The 17964-nt window shown below is 36.4% G+C and overlaps 4 protein-coding genes and 1 long non-coding RNA gene across 5 annotated transcripts; 1 reads left to right on the top strand and 4 right to left on the bottom strand.

The window, feature by feature from the left end:
• Positions 1-171: 171 nt before the first annotated feature.
• LOC120768399 (putative inorganic phosphate cotransporter) lies at positions 172-2316 on the bottom strand. Its single transcript, XM_040095072.1, has 6 exons — positions 2265-2316; positions 2000-2187; positions 1472-1921; positions 1011-1395; positions 616-854; positions 172-551 (listed from the first exon to the last, which is right to left on the bottom strand). Exons 1-6 carry the CDS (start codon positions 2314-2316, stop codon positions 423-425), a joined length of 1443 nt encoding a protein of 480 aa, XP_039951006.1. The 3' UTR covers positions 172-422.
• Positions 628-4363, top strand: LOC120768400. The gene is made up of 3 exons (XR_005704755.1): positions 628-897; positions 3776-4049; positions 4132-4363. It is a non-coding gene; the product is annotated as an uncharacterized LOC120768400 (long non-coding RNA).
• LOC120768398 (putative inorganic phosphate cotransporter) lies at positions 2859-6731 on the bottom strand. The gene is made up of 5 exons (XM_040095071.1): positions 6467-6731; positions 4257-4939; positions 3798-4194; positions 3423-3664; positions 2859-3170 (listed from the first exon to the last, which is right to left on the bottom strand). The coding sequence occupies exons 1-5, from the start codon at positions 6579-6581 to the stop codon at positions 3051-3053; spliced, it is 1557 nt and encodes a 518-aa protein (XP_039951005.1). The 5' UTR covers positions 6582-6731; the 3' UTR covers positions 2859-3050.
• A 490-nt stretch (positions 6732-7221) lies between these two features.
• On the bottom strand, positions 7222-9431 carry LOC120767696 (heat shock protein 70-like). Its single transcript, XM_040093887.1, has one exon. It carries the CDS (start codon positions 9267-9269, stop codon positions 7359-7361), a length of 1911 nt encoding a protein of 636 aa, XP_039949821.1. The 5' UTR covers positions 9270-9431; the 3' UTR covers positions 7222-7358.
• Positions 9432-14510: 5079 nt separating this feature from the next.
• On the bottom strand, positions 14511-16712 carry LOC120767671 (heat shock protein 70). Its single transcript, XM_040093844.1, has one exon. It carries the CDS (start codon positions 16549-16551, stop codon positions 14641-14643), a length of 1911 nt encoding a protein of 636 aa, XP_039949778.1. The 5' UTR covers positions 16552-16712; the 3' UTR covers positions 14511-14640.
• Positions 16713-17964: the final 1252 nt, after the last annotated feature.

Here is a 17964-nt window from a genome sequence, read left to right as displayed (position 1 = left end):
CTTGACATTTATGCGCGCTCACTTTTACAACACCACTCACTTAAGTAACTGGCAACACTGTTAGTAACTGTAAAAACAATTCGGCGAAAAAATGCCATTTAAGCGCGAGCGGAAATTGAAATGTTTTCAAAATTCACAATTCTGTGTTAAAATAGGTAAAGTGTTGGCTGTAATTATTTATTATTGATTAAAAATTGTACCACAAAGGAATATGTAAATATAAATTAGTAAAGGTGAGTAAATTGCGAGTGATAGATGTGGGGAAATAAATTAACAAGGAGAAGGCTTCATTGTCACTAGTAGTGGTAACTATTTGCTAATTATTAAATATAAAGTACGTTGTACTCCGTCGAAACCAATTTATTGCAATCTTACTCCAATCAAATTGGTTGTGGCAGTAATTTTGTAATGAATAAGAATAATTATTCCTTCTTGGGAGGTTCATTCCATTCTTGTACTTCTGCTGTACCCCAAATGCAAAATGGAATTGTGGGTAGCGTTAGAATAGCAAGCGCCAACCAAAATACTTCCTGCCATTCATGTAACAGAGTCTATATATGCATATATTAAATTAGTAATATTTATGTACAACTAATATTTCTATACTTTTCATACCTTTACAGTAATCCAACCTACAGAATACGGAGCGAGTACTCCAGCAATGCCACCTATACCGTTTACAATAGCCATAACTGTAGCCGAATAGTTGGGTGTCATATCGTTCGCAGTAAGCTTTATTCCTGCATAAAAACCGCCCATGAGTGCCATTGAGATGGAAAAACATAAAATTATCCACACTGTATCGCAACCAATATATACTGCTATAACCATGAAGAGCCCAGAAGGTGTGGCAGCTAATGTGCGAAAAATTTGTGCGACAATATACATTTAATTAAGGTAAGCGGCTAAATATTTGGCTTATTTAAATATATAAACATATGTATGTCGATTGCAAGCGATCGGTTAAGAGAATATTTCATACTTATTGCATTTAATGTGAGAGTTGTTACCAATGAATGTCATCCATTTGCGTACACATGTTGCTCGTGTCACATTCCGTTTAATTATACAGTCTGCTATTGCTCCCAAGAGTAGCGAAGATAGCCAAAATAATAAAAATGGAATTGAAGAATATATGCCGGTTTTAAGAATTTGCAATTGCAATACATCATTTAAGAATTTCGGAAAACATGAAGACATAACATAAAAACCCCAATCGTGCGCGATTTGTGCCAAAATAAGCACCCACATTTCTTTGCTCTTAAATACTGGAATCCAAGGGAACGGGGGTAAATTATGGTCACGTCCAAGACGACCCATATGTTTCAGCAGATATTCCTTTTCCTTGTCACTGATATAGGGATGCGAATTTGGATCACTAAAGCACATCATTATCTACAATTGTTATTATATAGTCATTAATGTATGTATTTTACGTTATTGAATTAATGGCAGTACTTCTATAACTTACAAAAAACAAAATCCATAACGTCGCCATTATACCAAATGTATAAAATACCCAAGGCCATGTAGTGTAACGCAGTAAAGTGCCTGAAATACTATTACTCAGCACGGTACCCATTTGGCCACCGCCCATTATGAAAGCACCCAGTAAACTACGTTCATGTACGGGTACCCAATGTGCCAATAGTGCGCTACACGAAGGATATGAAAAGCCAGCACCGAATCCCATTACACTGCGTAGCACAATTAAAGCATACGGTCCGAGTAATGTGATGCATAAGGGTGTTAATAATGTTAATATCGTTACTGTAGACATGCCACAAACTAACACCCATTTAGCGCCATATTTTTCGGCTAGCAAACCAGCAGGTACATGTCCTATAATATAGCCTATGTAAAAAGAGCCAAGTATGTAACCTTGCAGTTCCTGTGACCAATCATATTCGCCACCCGGTATCTACGTAGAAAACGAAAGAAGCGCTTGCTTTTACAATTACCTCAGTGATATGCTATTGGTACACATATGTATATTTACTTTTTCTTCCTCAATGGTTATATCGGGTTTTGGACAAACTTCTCCACTAGCTGTTGTTTCATTCGAATACTTGCGCTCTAAAACTAAGCGTGTAATTGTAACGGAAATGCAACTACGTAGCGTGTAATTGTTAATTATGGAAAGAAATCCCATTATAGACATAATGACCCGTTGAGGTATCGGCACCACTAAATTGGAAAAGTTTGCATATATATGTATATGTATATATTTTATGTATGCACTATATTTTCTTTATAAAACTTACTTTGTGATAATTTTTTGCCCCATTCTGGTCGTTTATCTTCCAAAGTTTCCATTTTATTTATTTATTTTGCTTTTTATTTTATTATTAGCATTATTTCTAGTTTTGAGTAATTAGAAAATTTAGTGGTGCCAATTTTTTCGTTTGACAACATTTTCAAATTCACAAAAAAATTTAAACATTACAAAATTTAAAAATTAACATGTAAAATGTAAATTTAATAAAATATTGGCATATATTTTTACCCAAAAGTGATATTACTCCTTTTATAATACGCTACAACAGGTTGGAAAACAAACACACATTCGGACTAGCTTTACCGATTATTAAATAAAATCAAATATAAATAAATAATTGTAAAATATTAATTTTTTAAATAAAAATAAAATTATGGATGTGTGTTTAATGCGACTTTTCCACAGGAAGGTTCATTTAGAGACCTCCTGCAATTTTGCCAGCATTTATAACCTCACTAATTTTGCCCAACAACAACTCTGAAACAAATACTTTTGTCTAACGAAAAAAAATTTTTACCGAAACAAAAATACCCTTCACAAATAAAAAAGTTTTCATACACGCACTTTATTTGAGTCGGTCAGTTTGGATATATGTACAGTCTCCTGACTGTGAAAGACCGACGTGGCTACATTTTATAGATTCTTCGACGTTTTCTTGTGGGTGTTACAAATGTGATGGCAAAATTAATTTACTCTACACAAATTCATAATATATGTTTAACGGCACACTTTTTAGCTTTTAATTGCTTAGTATAACAAATAATCGCAATTTTCATTCAATTTTATTCGAATCTGACGTCAAAGGGATTAGTTGATCAAATGGTTGTATATCACCCGATATCAGCAGCGTTGAGATTAACCATAAAAACGCGTGTACAATTTTGAATTGTGACTGAAAACAAACAATAAAATATTTAAAAACTTTAAATACAATTTAATTAAATTTTATCAAATTCTAAAAAACAAAAAAATATATCAATATTTAAACGTATTTTTTAAAACATAATTTTCACTTACAAAACAATTGACTAAATTACGATTTTGTTATTGAAAATAATTACATAAAATTCTAATAAACGAAAATATATACATATGTACATATGTATTAATATTAACATAAAAATAAAAATAAATGTATACCCACCCAACCAGCGAACGAGTGCTTAATAAAGGGTGCAACGATGCCCGAAATCGAGCCTATGCCATTAGCAATACCCATAAGTGTGGCTGCGAAATTCGGACTCATGTCTAACGGTGTCAATTTTATGCCCGCATAGTAACTGCCCAAAACATTTATGGCACAATGGCAGAAGGCAAATAAGTTGCTCGTTTCACTGCAAGTTAAACAAGGCAGTAGACTATCGTACAGATTGGGAGCCACTGCAGCTGCGGTGGAAAATAAAATTATTTTTATAGTTATTTTTACATTATCTCATTTTTAGTCTATGATTTGTAGAAACTAAATATCTATTCATATTTAATATATTACTGTTTCAGCGCCATCTCTCCACATACATACCTACGAATGCCATCAGTTTTCGCATAACCGTCACGGAGAATATTTCATAGTTGACTAGCAAATCCGAGACCACACCGGATAGCACAGACAGCAACCAATTCATAATATACGGCATTTGATTCTGCAAGCCATTGATCACATTTTCAATTAACGGTTGCTGTTTGGCGTCTCTTATAAATTGTGGAACCTCAGCCGCATGTTGCAGCTGTGTCCAATCATATTGTATGGTGGCCGAAATGAGCGCCCACATAGGTAAATTTCGAAAAATGTCCCGCCATGGAGTTTTTGTCGTTTTATGCTGACAACGCTCTACTAAACCGATTTCTTTTTGCAGATATTGCTTTTCCCTCACTTTGATGAATGGATTTTCCTCTGGCGTATTGTAACACATGTATGTCTAATTTGTGGAAGAAGATCGACTTATTTTGCTTTTAAAGTCATGCTTTTTAGTGTACTTACGAAACCAATGAACCAAAGTAATGTGCATACACCAAAGTAATAGAAAATCAACGACCAATCGTAGCGATGTAATAGCAAGCCGGCTATAAAATTACCCATTGAAATGCCAATTTGACTGCCACTTAGCACCAGTGAGCCCAACGTTGCGCGCTCCTTACCCGGCACCCATTTGGAGAGCAATTCGCTTAATGCTGGATACGTTGGTCCTTCACTGAAGCCAATTAGCAAACGTATTGCTATAAGTGCCAATGGACCACCCCATTTCACCACAGCTGGTGTGAGCAACGTAAGCAATGCGGTTATGGCCAAACCAATAGCAAGCACCCACTTGCCACCATAACGCATAGCAAGCTGAGCACTTGGCATGTGTGACAAAACATAGCCCACATAAAAGGAGACTAGAATAAATGTTTGCAGCTGATCAGACCAATCATAGGTGTCATCTTTACCATGACGCCTGTTGCTGAAACTCAATAATGTACCATTTCGATGTTGTTCCATGCGTTCATATAAATTGAATGAACTCAACTTGACGGTATCCAGATTGCGTATGCGTATTTGCTTGCGTTTGGGTGCAACGATATGCGCCAGAGCGATATCCAAACAGTGACGCATTGTATAGGCATTGACAATGGCGAGGAAACCGAAAAAACACAAGATGAAACGTTGCGGCACAACATTTGCTGCAATAAGATTAAATAAATTTATGGTAAGTGGATTGAGCATTTTTTATAACTATTATAAAGACCTTTTTTTGATCATTTTTATAAAGAAAAGTGTTATTGTGATGCACAATCACACACCTTTCAACTGAGAAGCTATAACAGTGCTGATAAATTTTGAAAACAAGAAAAAACGTTTACTTGAGCTGAACCGAAACTATAATACCCTTCACAACTGCATTTCTTATAGCATAAAAGAGTATAAAGAGATCTTTATCTTGATTTTGATCGGCCATTTACAATTCAAGCTATATGCTATAGTGATACGATGCGCATTATATTTGCGGAAAATGTACGCCATCTTTGACAATAATAAACGCCAAATTTGGTGAAGATACAGGGATTGTCCGGAAAGTAATAGGACTGAGTCGATTTAAAAAAATGTATTCAACCAATCGTTAAATTTCTTTAAAAACTTTCAAAATAGTTTTCCAAGCATTGAAGGCGGTACGGAAGGCATTCTCCGGATTAGCCTTTAGAGCCGAGATGCATGCTGCAGGGATCCCCTGTGTCGCCTCAAAATGCTTGCCTTTCATCGGCCTTTTCAGACAAGGAAACAAAACTAGTTCGGGGCGGGTCACATCTGAGGTGTAGGGCGACTGCGGAAGCGTTGGGACGCCGGCCTTGAAAAGGTAGCTGTAACAAGAAAGGCGGTGTAAGCCGGGCGGGGCGTTGCCGCTTTGTCTAGGAGGAACAAATTCGTGGTGGACGAGGCCTGTGATGTCAATGAGACAATGAGCACCGTTTTCACTTTGGATTTGCTTATTCTTCCGGTCTTCATCACCGATCTCTTCACGACTCTCCAAAAAGGCCTGGTGCCACCGAAACACATCACATCTTGCTAAAGCAACATCTGGGTAAGCTTGCTTGATCATATCAAACGTCTCTGTTGCAGATTTAACGAGTTTCACATAGTATTTAATCACGTACCTCTACTCTAACGAACGCTACATTTATGGCTTGCACCACTCACAGAAACACGTCGCGCGAAAATGTTTGTCATGACTCTCTAGGTGCTCGTTCGTTAGCTAGAAACGCCCCCTACCGAATCCAGTCGGTGCGCGAACGCTCCGAAGTACAGTCGCGGCGGAAGAAAATCAGTCCTATTAATTTCCGAACTAAAATCTTCCATACAAAAATTTGATTGTGATCGGTCAGTTTGCATTGCAGCTATATGCTGTAGTGATCCGCTATCGGCGATTTCGATAAATCTGCAGCTTCTAAGAGAGAACTGACGTATGTAAAACTTCAATTTAATATCTTAAAATCTAGTTCACGTATATACAGACAGACCGACGGACAGACGGATAGGACTAAATCAATTCAGTTCGTCACGCTGATTATTATTTCCTTCTGGGTATTACGAACTTTGTGGCAAACTCAATAGAACCTGTTCAGGGTATGAAAGTTATGGTTTTTGGAGGAAATGCTCTTGTAATACCAGAAGCTCATGATGCTTTATCTTGCTTAATTTTCTCTGTTACTTACATATATTGAGCAAATGCTGCTGTATGGCATTAATCCAAGGAAATTGTTTCTTTATCCATGCCGTTATCAACGGTCTTTGTTGGGCTACCCACAAATTTTCTGTAGCTGTGGCCATGCAGCACACCAACACAATTTTTTATATATTTATTTTCAATAACAAAATCGTAATTTAGTTTGTTTTGTAACTGAATGTTATGGTTAAAGAATCACGTTTAAATATTTGCTAATAAGCGAAGAAATATTATAAAAATTAAAGAGCTAAAAAAACAACCGATTGCACGAAAAGATTTTGAGGTAAAATTTTGTGGAATTGAAATCATATAAATACAAATACAAACACTTTTTTCGAAAATTTATTTATTTTATTTCAAATTATGCAAAATGTCGTTTCCTGAAACATTATAGCAGGTCGAAAGTAAAAAAATGTGTACAGCAAATGTTTAAAATTTCTTAATTGGAGATTCTAAAATATCTAAAATAGCCACTAAGTTCATTATTTTTAATGTCATCTTTAAATATCCAGACTTTAGTTACCACTTTTCTCGACATTCGTTACCAGACACGCATACAAATAGTGATATTTTCAAGATCAAAATTCATAACAACCGAATTCTAATTATTTACAGATGAGCAAAATGAACCATCATATTATCTCAATCTTCGAGGCCCCATTGAAACAAGAAATTTTCTTTTAAATATATAATTTGTTCATTTTCTATATTTTCAATAATACTTTTCCATTTACATAGTAAATGAAATTAGAAAACTTAGAAATTCGTTAAACTCAGTCTATCTTAACAAAATTATTCTAAAACCTATTTAACATTATGAGAAAAAATCCTTAAAAGTATGCATTTCTACAAAGGGAATTCTATTTCTATAATAAATAAATTTAATCTACTTCCTCAACGGTGGGTCCAGTATGTCCACCATTGAATCCGCCCGCTTGTTGACCACAAGATGTTCCCTGTGCACCACCACTATGTAGTTTTGTCATAAGTGGTGAACAGAGTTTGGTGAGCGTGTTCATTTTGTCTTCGTACTCTTCCTTGTCGGGCAATGTGTTGGCATCGAGCCATTTGATTGTGTCGTCACAAGCCTTCAATGCTTCGCTCTTCTCTTGAGCACTTAATTTATCACCAGCGCCGTCCAGCGCTTGTTTCACACCAAATACATAACTCTCCAAGTTATTTCTAGCCGTGATCTTATTGCGTTGTCGTTCATCTTCTTCGGCATAACGTTCCGCCTCGTTCACCATACGATCGATTTCGGCTTGTGATAGACGTCCTTTGTCGTTCTTGATGGTGATGTTCTTGGCATTTCCTGAACTCAACTCCTTCGCCGATACATTCAGAATACCATTAGCGTCCAGATCAAAGGTAACCTCAATCTGTGGCACTCCGCGTGGAGCTGGCGGTATGCCCGATAAATCGAAAGTACCCAAACGATTGTTGTCCTTGGTCATCACACGTTCACCCTCGTACACTTGGATTGTGACACCACTTTGGTTGTCTGAGTATGTTGAGAATGTTTGAGTTTGTTTGCATGGTATTCGACAATTTCGTTCAATGATTTTTGCCATAACACCACCAGCTGTTTCGATACCCAAAGACAATGGTGCTACGTCGACCAATAGCACATCTTGAATTTCACTGCTCTTGTCACCACTTAGAATAGCAGCTTGGACGGCTGCGCCATATGCCACTGCCTCATCTGGGTTGATTGAAAGATTCAGACTCTTGCCACAGAAGAACGACTGTAGTAGGCTCTGCACCTTTGGAATACGTGTGGAACCACCAACCAATACAATATCGTGTATCTGATTCTTGTCCATCTTCGCGTCATTCAACGCCTTCTCTACTGGGTCCAAGGTCTGACGGAATAGATCGGCGCACAATTCTTCAAAGCGAGCTCGTGATACTTTCGTGTAGAAGTCCACTCCTTCGTATAATGCATCGATTTCGATGGTGGCTTCGGTGCTCGATGATAAGGTACGCTTCGCACGTTCGGCTGCTGTTCGTAGACGACGTAATGCTCTTGGATTCGAACGCAGATCTTTTTTGTACTTTCGTTTGAACTCATCAGCTAAGTGGTTGACCAGTCGGTTGTCAAAATCTTCACCACCAAGATGTGTGTCACCAGCGGTGGCACGCACTTCGAACAATGAACCCTCGTCAATGGTCAAGATGGATACATCAAAAGTACCACCGCCCAAATCGAAGATCAGTACATTACGTTCACCTTTCAAATTCTTATCCAAACCGTAGGCCAAGGCGGCTGCTGTGGGTTCGTTAATGATTCGTAGCACATTCAAACCAGCAATACGACCGGCATCCTTAGTCGCCTGTCTCTGTGAATCATTGAAGTATGCTGGTACTGTGATGACGGCGTCTGATACTGTTGTGCCTAGATATGCCTCAGCGGTTTCCTTCATCTTGGTCAACACCATTGATGAGATTTCTTCTGGCGCAAAGCGTTTGTTCTCACCTTTGTATTCGACAGAGATCTTTGGTTTGCCACCATCGCTCACGACTTTAAAAGGCCAATGTTTGACATCCTCCATGATCTTCGGATCGTCATACTTTCGTCCAATTAATCGTTTTGCGTCGAATACTGTGTTCTTTGGATTCATCGCAACCTGATTCTTCGCCGCATCGCCAATGAGTCGCTCTGAATCTGTGAAGGCAACGTAACTGGGTGTTGTGCGGTTGCCTTGGTCATTGGCGATAATCTCCACTTTGCCGTGTTGGAAGACACCAACACAGGAGTATGTTGTTCCCAAATCAATACCGATTGCTACCATTTTGACTTGTGTTTTTCTTGTACTTATTTTTCACTATAAACTTTTTAATATTATACTTTGTAGAACTTTTAAAAATATTTATATCACTTTGTGTTAAAAACACTTTCACGTTTGTTTGTCACAATCTCTCAAAGAGTTGTTAATACTTTGCTTGCTTATTCAATTCTGATACGAAGAGCGCTCATGGCTGGTATTTATACCAAAATGGCTCTTCATCGAATATTCCGGATGCTCTTTCTCGAAATTTCCACGCTAGTCTACAAGCAGGGTGGAAATTTCGATTCTCATAGTAGCTGTCGTATGATATGGGAGTACATGAATAATAATATACATATGTATGTATTATATGTACATACAGATATAGGTATTTCTGCCTGCTATAAGGCAAATGATTATATGAGAGAATCAAAAATTAATTCTCTCTACTCGCTGCTCTTCAATGTCGCACAGTGTAGTTTATCAATTTTAGTTGGAGTAAATAAATACCATTGATTAAATAAAGATAACGATTCTATTAATTGTATTCTATACTTCCAGAAAATCCAATTTTCTCATCATCATCATGAATGTATGCAAATCTTTAGCTTTCTGGGATCTGTCTTTTGCTTGATTGTTGAGTTATTCATTCTTTACAGTGAAACTTTAATATAATCAGAACAATTTAATACTAGATTTTCTGACTAAAATTTAGTATTAAGAAACGATCGTACTTGCATATATTAATTAATTGCTAAAAAGTTTTATGCAAAAAAATGAGTATCTGCAGAAATCTAAAATTAAAGCAAAGCTTTTAAATTGAACTAATGTATTATGAAAGTATTGAATTCCTGCCCAAAGTTTTCACAATTTCGTTGCGTTGTTATACTGTGCTTATTTTTTTGTTACGAAGAGGAATCAAAACAAAAGAAACACCGCGAACTACTCTATCCTTCATTCTGGAAATTCACATTTATGTGTATGAGAGATAAGTATCTCAAACCTAATATATGTAGGTCATAGATACTTGTACATACATATACATATCTATATGCATGTGTAAATATGTAGATACACACGTATAACGTATATTCATATAATTTTTTCTCTTTAAGAGTAGACGTCTTGAGATTCTCTCTTCAGAATGGACGCGTTTTAAATTTGTTTGCAATGTTTAATAAAGGTGTATCGTATACATTTCCTGATGTACATACATAAATACATCCATTTGTATATTCAGATGTACATACATATACATACATATACTTATATGTATACATAAGTATATATTTTTCTGTCGGCATAAAATACTTAAGTATACATATGTACATATAAGTAATAGAAACTTCTAGAAGTTTCTGCAATTTAAGGATAATTATTTACTCATAGAGGAAGATTTCTACATTTCCACCATGAAAACACACTCTGCTACAATAAATATGCCAAATCAATTTAATTAAGGCAGCGGTGAGGGTAGAGGAAAATATTTTTGGACTAGACAAAGATCATTTTCAGACCAGGCCAGTAGCACTTACATATGTACATACATATGTATGTACATAAGTACATATACATATAATTATAATACTTTGAACAGAGTTTAATATAATACATATACATGTGTACATATGTACATATGTAGGTTCATATCGGTTTAGTAATTTGTTAAATTTCAACTAAAAGTAGGCTGTATCTCGTCTATGGTTCAATTTTTGATTATGGGAAAGCTGTAATTAAAAGTAATTTGTACGTTTTTATACACTTGCAGCATGTTGCTACAGAAAGAGTTTTGTTCACCTAACAGTTGTATCACTTGAAACTAATCGAGTTAAATATAGGATTATACACAGTTGTCCACAAAAAAATAGGAGTGACCACATGGGAAAAACGAATTGTTAATTTTCATTAACAAAAATGTTTTTTTTTTTTTTAAATTTTTGCACAATGTAATTTGCTAAACATCTATTAATATTTCCGGATTTCACCTATTTCAATCAAACAGAAAAAAATATTTACTTACTTACATATATCGCAGTTAATATCAAGTAAACTACAAAACTAGTTCCACAAAAAAATAGGAGTATATAATTTTAATATAAATGGCTCCAAAGTTTCACTGAATATTAAAATAATTAATATTTCGTTGAATAACCTCGATTTTTTTAACACAACATCACATCACCGAGGCATGGAATCTATGAGATCCTGGCAACGTTTTATTGGTATTCCTTTCCAAGCCTCTTTTACTACTTGCCATAAATCTCTCGAATTGGTTGGTTTCTCTTCAGCTACTTTCTTCTTGATATCTGTCCACAGGTTTTGAATGGGGTTGAAGTCAGGAGGCTAAGCAGGTCACCACATAATCTCAACTCCGTTGGACCTAAACCATTTTTTTGCGCACTTGCTAGTATGTTTAGGGTCATTATCCAGTTGATACCCATAGCAATGGCATATTCGATGAGGCATGTGTCAACATGACCTCATATAATATTTTGACATATGCCCTTTGGCCCATGATGCCTTCAATTAAGTGAATCGGACCAACACCACAATGTGAAAAACGACCGCGTACCATGATTTGGCATCGTTATGTATAACGGTTTTTGTGGTAAACCGGGGATTATATTCTGAGTTAGGGGGGCGTCGGACAAAGTTCCTAGAGCCTGTTCTACCACATATCTCAACTTTGGTTACGTCTGACCACAATATGTTTCGCCATTTAATATAATATTTTGACATCTGCCCTTTGGTCCATGATGCCTTCAACAGTTTCAGTATTAACTGACAAATTTAGTTCATCATGGATGCTCCTGGCTGAAGCAAAAGGATTAATTTTGCAGTACCGTACTATATTGCGATCGTTTGCAGTGGATGTTTTGCGCTTTTGTCTATGAATTTCATTTTTGTTTCTATAAATGATTTGCTCTAACCACTGGAGAAAAACCCAATGATTAAATAAAACAATAACTAATGTGATTTAAAAAAGTTATGCAGCCAAACACATTTTTCATATTGGCACTCCTATTATTTTTACATATAAACGATCAGGATGAAAGGACGAGTTGAAATCCGGGTGACTGTCTGTCCGTCCGTGCAAGCTGTAACTTGAGTAAAAATTAAGATATCTTGATGAAACATAGTACACATGTTCTTTGGCACCATACGAAGTTTGGTATTGTAGACCACTGCCAGCGTGGGGCGTGGCACAATTTGAAATTCCATCTGATTCTTTCACATGTCAGTGTACAAATCAAGAAACAATTAATATAACAGTATAAAACTTTAGAGGAAAAACTCCTTTAAATCTTGTCACCTTATGACCAAATATTGAAGGAAAACTGTTCAAGCCGCTAAGTACTGAACACGTGGACCCCAGTACCTATGATGACAGAAAATATCGATCAGTGCGTGAGATATATGTACATACATAAGTATGTATAATTAAAATTCAAAAGAATTAGGCTTTACATACATACATATGTGCATAAAATAGATAAAATTCAATGATTGCCCTGGCCCCCATATATGTATGTATGTACCTGCAGCTATGATAATATCAGAATTTTCGAACATCCGGTTGACCTTATTCCATATAGATTGTTGATTGTGTTTAAGATTTTTTGCCCACAGTCAGTGAACCAATAATAACTTTTACAAAGTTTGACTTTGGAGTAACTTATTTCCTAAAGTACTACAACTTTTGAGTTACAACCAAAAGTGAGAAGAATGCCGCTTTATTTTTCATTATTTTCATTATGCAATTGATATTTATTTTTTGAAATCCAATTTTCTCCAAAAAAATAAACAATTTAAAATAACTCCATTTACGAAGACCAAAAAAAAAATTAAATTTTAAATTGACATTTTTACACGTTTTAATCGAAAGTGATACTTTGTATATGCACTTTTGCCCTTTATTATTGAAATCTTTTATTCATAGAAAGCATCAATTTTTGCCTAACTTCAGGACCTATATTTGCCCACAAAACTTGAAGAGCACCCTTAACCTCATTTTTATACTCCCGCAACAAAGTTGCTAAGGAGAGTATTATAGTTTTGTTCACATAACGGTTGTTTGTAAGTCCTAAAACTAAAAGAGTCAGATATAGGGTTATATATACCAAAGTGATCAGGGTGACGAGTAGAGTTGAAATCCGGATGTCCGTCCGTATGTATATACCTCAGTAACTACTATAGCTATATCAACCAAACTCTATAGGGTCGTTTCCTTCAGGTATTTCCATATACAGTTCAAAAATGGAAGAAATCGGATAATAACCACGCCCACCTCCCGTACAAAGGTTATGTTGAAAATCACTAAAAGTGCGTTAACCGACTAACAAAAAACGTCAACGGCGTGGCGTCGCCCACTTATGGACCAAAAACTATATCTCGGGAACTACTCAACCGATTTCAATGAAATTCGGTGTGTAATATTGTCTTAACACCCTGATGACATGTACGAAATATGGGTGAAATCGGTTCACAACCACGCCTTCAATATAACGCTATTTTGAATTCCATCTGATGCCTTCTCTGTATAATATATACATTAGGAACCAATGATGATAACGGAATAAAACTTTACACAAATACGGTATTTGAAAAATATGTAAATGACTGATAATGAAATCTCGATTATCACTTTATCGTGCGAGAGTATAAAATGTTCGGTGACACCCGAACTTAGCCCTTCCTTACTTGTTGCTATTAACTTTGCGCTCTCATAGCTTTGCCTACACATAGGCCTACAGGTGTTCATAGGAAGAGGAGTGTTTCACGTTGTACAATAATTCCTTAACAACAAAAGCCGAATACTTCAGATCATTATCCTGAACAAAGAAGCAGCCACTATTTAAATAGAGTCGGATTATTTTTTAATATTGCTTGTAGTCCTTTCTTTACATAACTCCTTCGCTGAAAACAAGATTAGGGGACGCCATTTGCTCCTACTGTACTTCCTTTTCTTCCATCAACCTGCCACCCTATTTGAGTCTTATTATCGTTAAATAAATATTCACAAAACAACAAGATCTTTAAATAAGGTTCATGAGTTCAGTTAACATGACCTAATCACAACTTCAATATTATTGTTAAAAAGGAGCAATACCTTTCCTAGTATAATAGAATGTTTACAAAACATTTAAATTTCTAGAAAAATCTTCCCCAAAGAGAGTTGTTTCGTAAATGCTCTAAACTAAATAATTATGGTGGTTTATTTTAATGAAACAACAAAATTTTCTTTTAAATATACAATTTGTTCACTTTCTATATTTTCAGTCTTTTTTGTTTGAACATCATGTTTGCTCTAAAACTAATTAAAATTTCTTAACTTAAGAACTAAGATCTCAAATTCATACATTAAAGCATAGGTTTATTTCTAAACTAATTTAGTTTAATCTACTTCCTCAACGGTGGGTCCAGTATGTCCACCATTGAATCCGCCCGCTTGTTGACCGCAAGACGCTCCTTGTGCTCCACCACTATGTAGTTTTGTCATGATTGGTGAACAGAGTTTGGTGAGCGTGTTCATTTTGTCTTCGTACTCTTCCTTGTCGGCCAATGTGTTGGCATCGAGCCATTTGATTGTGTCGTCACAAGCCTTCAATGCTTCGCTCTTCTCTTGAGCACTTAATTTATCACCAGCGCCGTCCAGCGCTTGTTTCACACCAAATACATAACTCTCCAAGTTATTTCTAGCCGCGATCTTATTGCGTTGTCGTTCATCTTCTTCGGCATAACGTTCCGCCTCGTTCACCATACGATCGATTTCGGCTTGTGAAAGACGCCCTTTGTCGTTCTTGATGGTGATGTTCTTGGCATTTCCTGAACTCAACTCCTTCGCCGATACATTCAGAATACCATTGGCGTCCAGATCAAAGGTTACCTCAATCTGTGGCACTCCGCGTGGGGCTGGCGGTATGCCCGATAAATCGAAAGTACCTAAACGATTGTTGTCCTTGGTCATCACACGTTCACCCTCGTACACTTGGATTGTGACACCACTTTGGTTGTCTGAGTATGTTGAGAATGTTTGAGTTTGTTTGCATGGTATTCGGCAATTTCGTTCAATGATTTTTGCCATAACACCACCAGCTGTTTCGATACCCAAGGACAATGGAGCTACATCGACCAATAGCACATCTTGGATTTCACTGCTCTTGTCACCACTTAGAATAGCAGCTTGGACGGCTGCACCATATGCCACTGCCTCATCTGGGTTGATTGAAAGATTCAGACTCTTGCCACAGAAGAACGACTGTAGAAGGCTCTGCACCTTTGGAATACGTGTGGAACCACCAACCAATACAATATCGTGTATCTGATTCTTGTCCATCTTCGCGTCATTCAACGCCTTCTCTACTGGGTCCAAGGTCTGACGGAATAAATCGGCACATAATTCTTCAAAGCGAGCTCGTGACACTTTCGTGTAGAAGTCCACTCCTTCATATAGCGCATCGATTTCGATGGTGGCTTCGGTGCTCGATGATAAGGTACGCTTCGCACGTTCGGCTGCTGTTCTTAGACGACGTAATGCTCTTGGATTCGAACGCAGATCTTTTTTGTACTTTCGTTTGAACTCATCAGCCAAGTGGTTGACCAGTCGGTTGTCAAAATCTTCACCACCAAGATGTGTGTCACCAGCGGTGGCACGCACTTCGAACAATGAACCCTCATCAATGGTCAAGATGGATACATCAAAAGTGCCACCACCCAAATCGAAGATCAGTACATTACGTTCACCTTTCAAATTTTTATCCAGACCGTAGGCCAGAGCGGCTGCTGTGGGTTCGTTAATGATTCGTAGCACATTCAAACCAGCAATACGACCCGCATCCTTAGTCGCCTGTCTCTGTGAATCATTGAAGTATGCTGGTACTGTGATGACGGCGTCTGATACTGTTGTGCCTAGATATGCCTCAGCGGTTTCCTTCATCTTGGTCAACACCATTGAAGAGATTTCTTCTGGCGCAAAGCGTTTGTTCTCACCTTTGTATTCGACAGAGATCTTTGGTTTGCCACCATCGCTCACGACTTTAAAAGGCCAATGTTTGACATCCTCCATGATCTTCGGATCGTCATACTTTCGTCCAATTAATCGTTTTGCGTCGAATACTGTGTTCTTTGGATTCATCGCAACCTGATTCTTCGCTGCATCGCCAATGAGTCGCTCTGAATCTGTGAAGGCAACGTAACTGGGTGTTGTGCGGTTGCCTTGGTCATTGGCGATAATCTCCACTTTGCCGTGTTGGAAGACACCAACACAGGAGTATGTTGTTCCCAAATCAATACCGATTGCTACCATTTTGACTTGTGTTTTTCTTGTACTTATTTTTCACTATAAACTTTTTAATATTATACTTAGTAGAACTTTTAAAAATATTTATATCACTTTGTGTTAAAAACACTTTCACGTTTGTTTGTTACAATCTCTCAAAGAGTTGTTAATACTTTGCTTGCTTATTCAATTCTGATTCGAAGAGCGCTCATGGCTGGTATTTATACTAACAGGGCTCTTCATCGAATATTCCGGATGACCTTTCTCGAAATTTCCACGCTAGTCTACAAGCAGGGTGGAAATCTCTTTTCTCATAGCCGCTCTCGTATGCTCTGGGAATATATCATTAATAATATACATATGTATGTATGCATGCACATACAGAAACTTCTGACTTTAAAGCCGACAAATAAGTACATATATGAGAGAATCAAAAACTTTAATTCGCCATACACTCGCTGCTCTTTGTCGCACAGTGTGAAATCTATCAATTTTAGTTGAAGTAAGTAAATAATTTCCATTGTTTAAATAAATTATGCTACATTCTGATAATTAGAAGAAAATCCGATATTTCTCATCTACATACGTCAAATAATTATCTGGGATCTGTATATGAGAGAAGATTTTCTGGCTAATATGGAGTATTAAGAGACCTTCGAGCCGATATTAATGAATTGTTAAAAAGTTTTCGGTAAAAATAGGGAGGATCTGAAGAAATCCAAAATTAATGTTGTTGTAAAGCATTCAAGTTGAACTAATGTGTTATGAAAGTATTAATTTCCTGACCAAAATTTTCACAATTCAGCTACGTTGTTATACTGTGCTTACGAGTATTTGTTTGTTACGAAGAGGAATCAAAACAAAAGAAACACCGCGAACTACTCTATTTTTCATTCTCGAAATTGATTTTTATGTATGTGTGTATATACAAGTAACAATTTGTGTGTATGAGAGGTATCTCAAACCTAATATAGGTCACACATACTTATACATACATATATATGTATGTATGTGTGTAAATTTGTAGATATACATATATAATGTATTTTCGTATAATTTTTCTCTTTAAGAGTAGATGTCTAGAGCTTCGCTCTTTAAATTTGTGTGCAATGTTTCATAAACGTGTATCGTACACATTTCCTGATGTACATAAATACATACATACATATGTACAGATATATGTATGTATATGCTGATGTACATATACATAAGTATCTATTTCTCTGTCGGCATAAAATACTTAAGTATATAAGTTATAGAAAATTCTGGAAGTTTCTGCAATTTAAGGACTTATGTGCGTCTATTCTAATGACCAAGAAAAAGGCACCTTTTTTTAGTAGCTTAATAAAATGTTTGAAAAACACAATTTTGTTAAGTTTGAATAAATATTTGAATATCATATTTAAATTACCATTAATTTATCGATGTTCTTGCATTTAA

The sequence above is a fragment of the Bactrocera tryoni genome, chromosome 2 (assembly GCF_016617805.1).
Source record: "Bactrocera tryoni isolate S06 chromosome 2, CSIRO_BtryS06_freeze2, whole genome shotgun sequence".
NCBI classification, from domain to species: Eukaryota; Metazoa; Arthropoda; class Insecta; order Diptera; family Tephritidae; genus Bactrocera; species Bactrocera tryoni.
The sequence above is the reverse complement of the archived record's forward strand: the minus strand, read 5'-3'. Positions and strand labels throughout refer to the sequence as shown.

What these genes read in the sequence shown, in the direction of transcription:
- LOC120767696 (XM_040093887.1), bottom strand. Translation starts at nt 9,269, where the DNA reads ATGGTAGCAATCGGTATTGATTTGGGAACAACATACTCCTGTGTTGGT.
- LOC120768398 (XM_040095071.1), bottom strand. Translation starts at nt 6,581, where the DNA reads ATGGCCACAGCTACAGAAAATTTGTGGGTAGCCCAACAAAGACCGTTG. An exon ending in TACTTTGGTTCATTGGTTTC is followed by an intron (nt 4,195 to 4,256) that starts GTAAGTACACTA and finishes TCCACAAATTAG; the next exon opens with ACATACATGTGTTACAATAC. An exon ending in AAAACTGATGGCATTCGTAG is followed by an intron (nt 3,665 to 3,797) that starts GTATGTATGTGG and finishes TTTCCACCGCAG; the next exon opens with CTGCAGTGGCTCCCAATCTG.
- LOC120767671 (XM_040093844.1), bottom strand. Translation starts at nt 16,551, where the DNA reads ATGGTAGCAATCGGTATTGATTTGGGAACAACATACTCCTGTGTTGGT.
- LOC120768399 (XM_040095072.1), bottom strand. Translation starts at nt 2,316, where the DNA reads ATGGAAACTTTGGAAGATAAACGACCAGAATGGGGCAAAAAATTATCA. An exon ending in GGGCAAAAAATTATCACAAA is followed by an intron (nt 2,188 to 2,264) that starts GTAAGTTTTATA and finishes TTTCCAATTTAG; the next exon opens with TGGTGCCGATACCTCAACGG. An exon ending in CAAATGGATGACATTCATTG is followed by an intron (nt 855 to 1,010) that starts GTAACAACTCTC and finishes TTCGCACATTAG; the next exon opens with CTGCCACACCTTCTGGGCTC.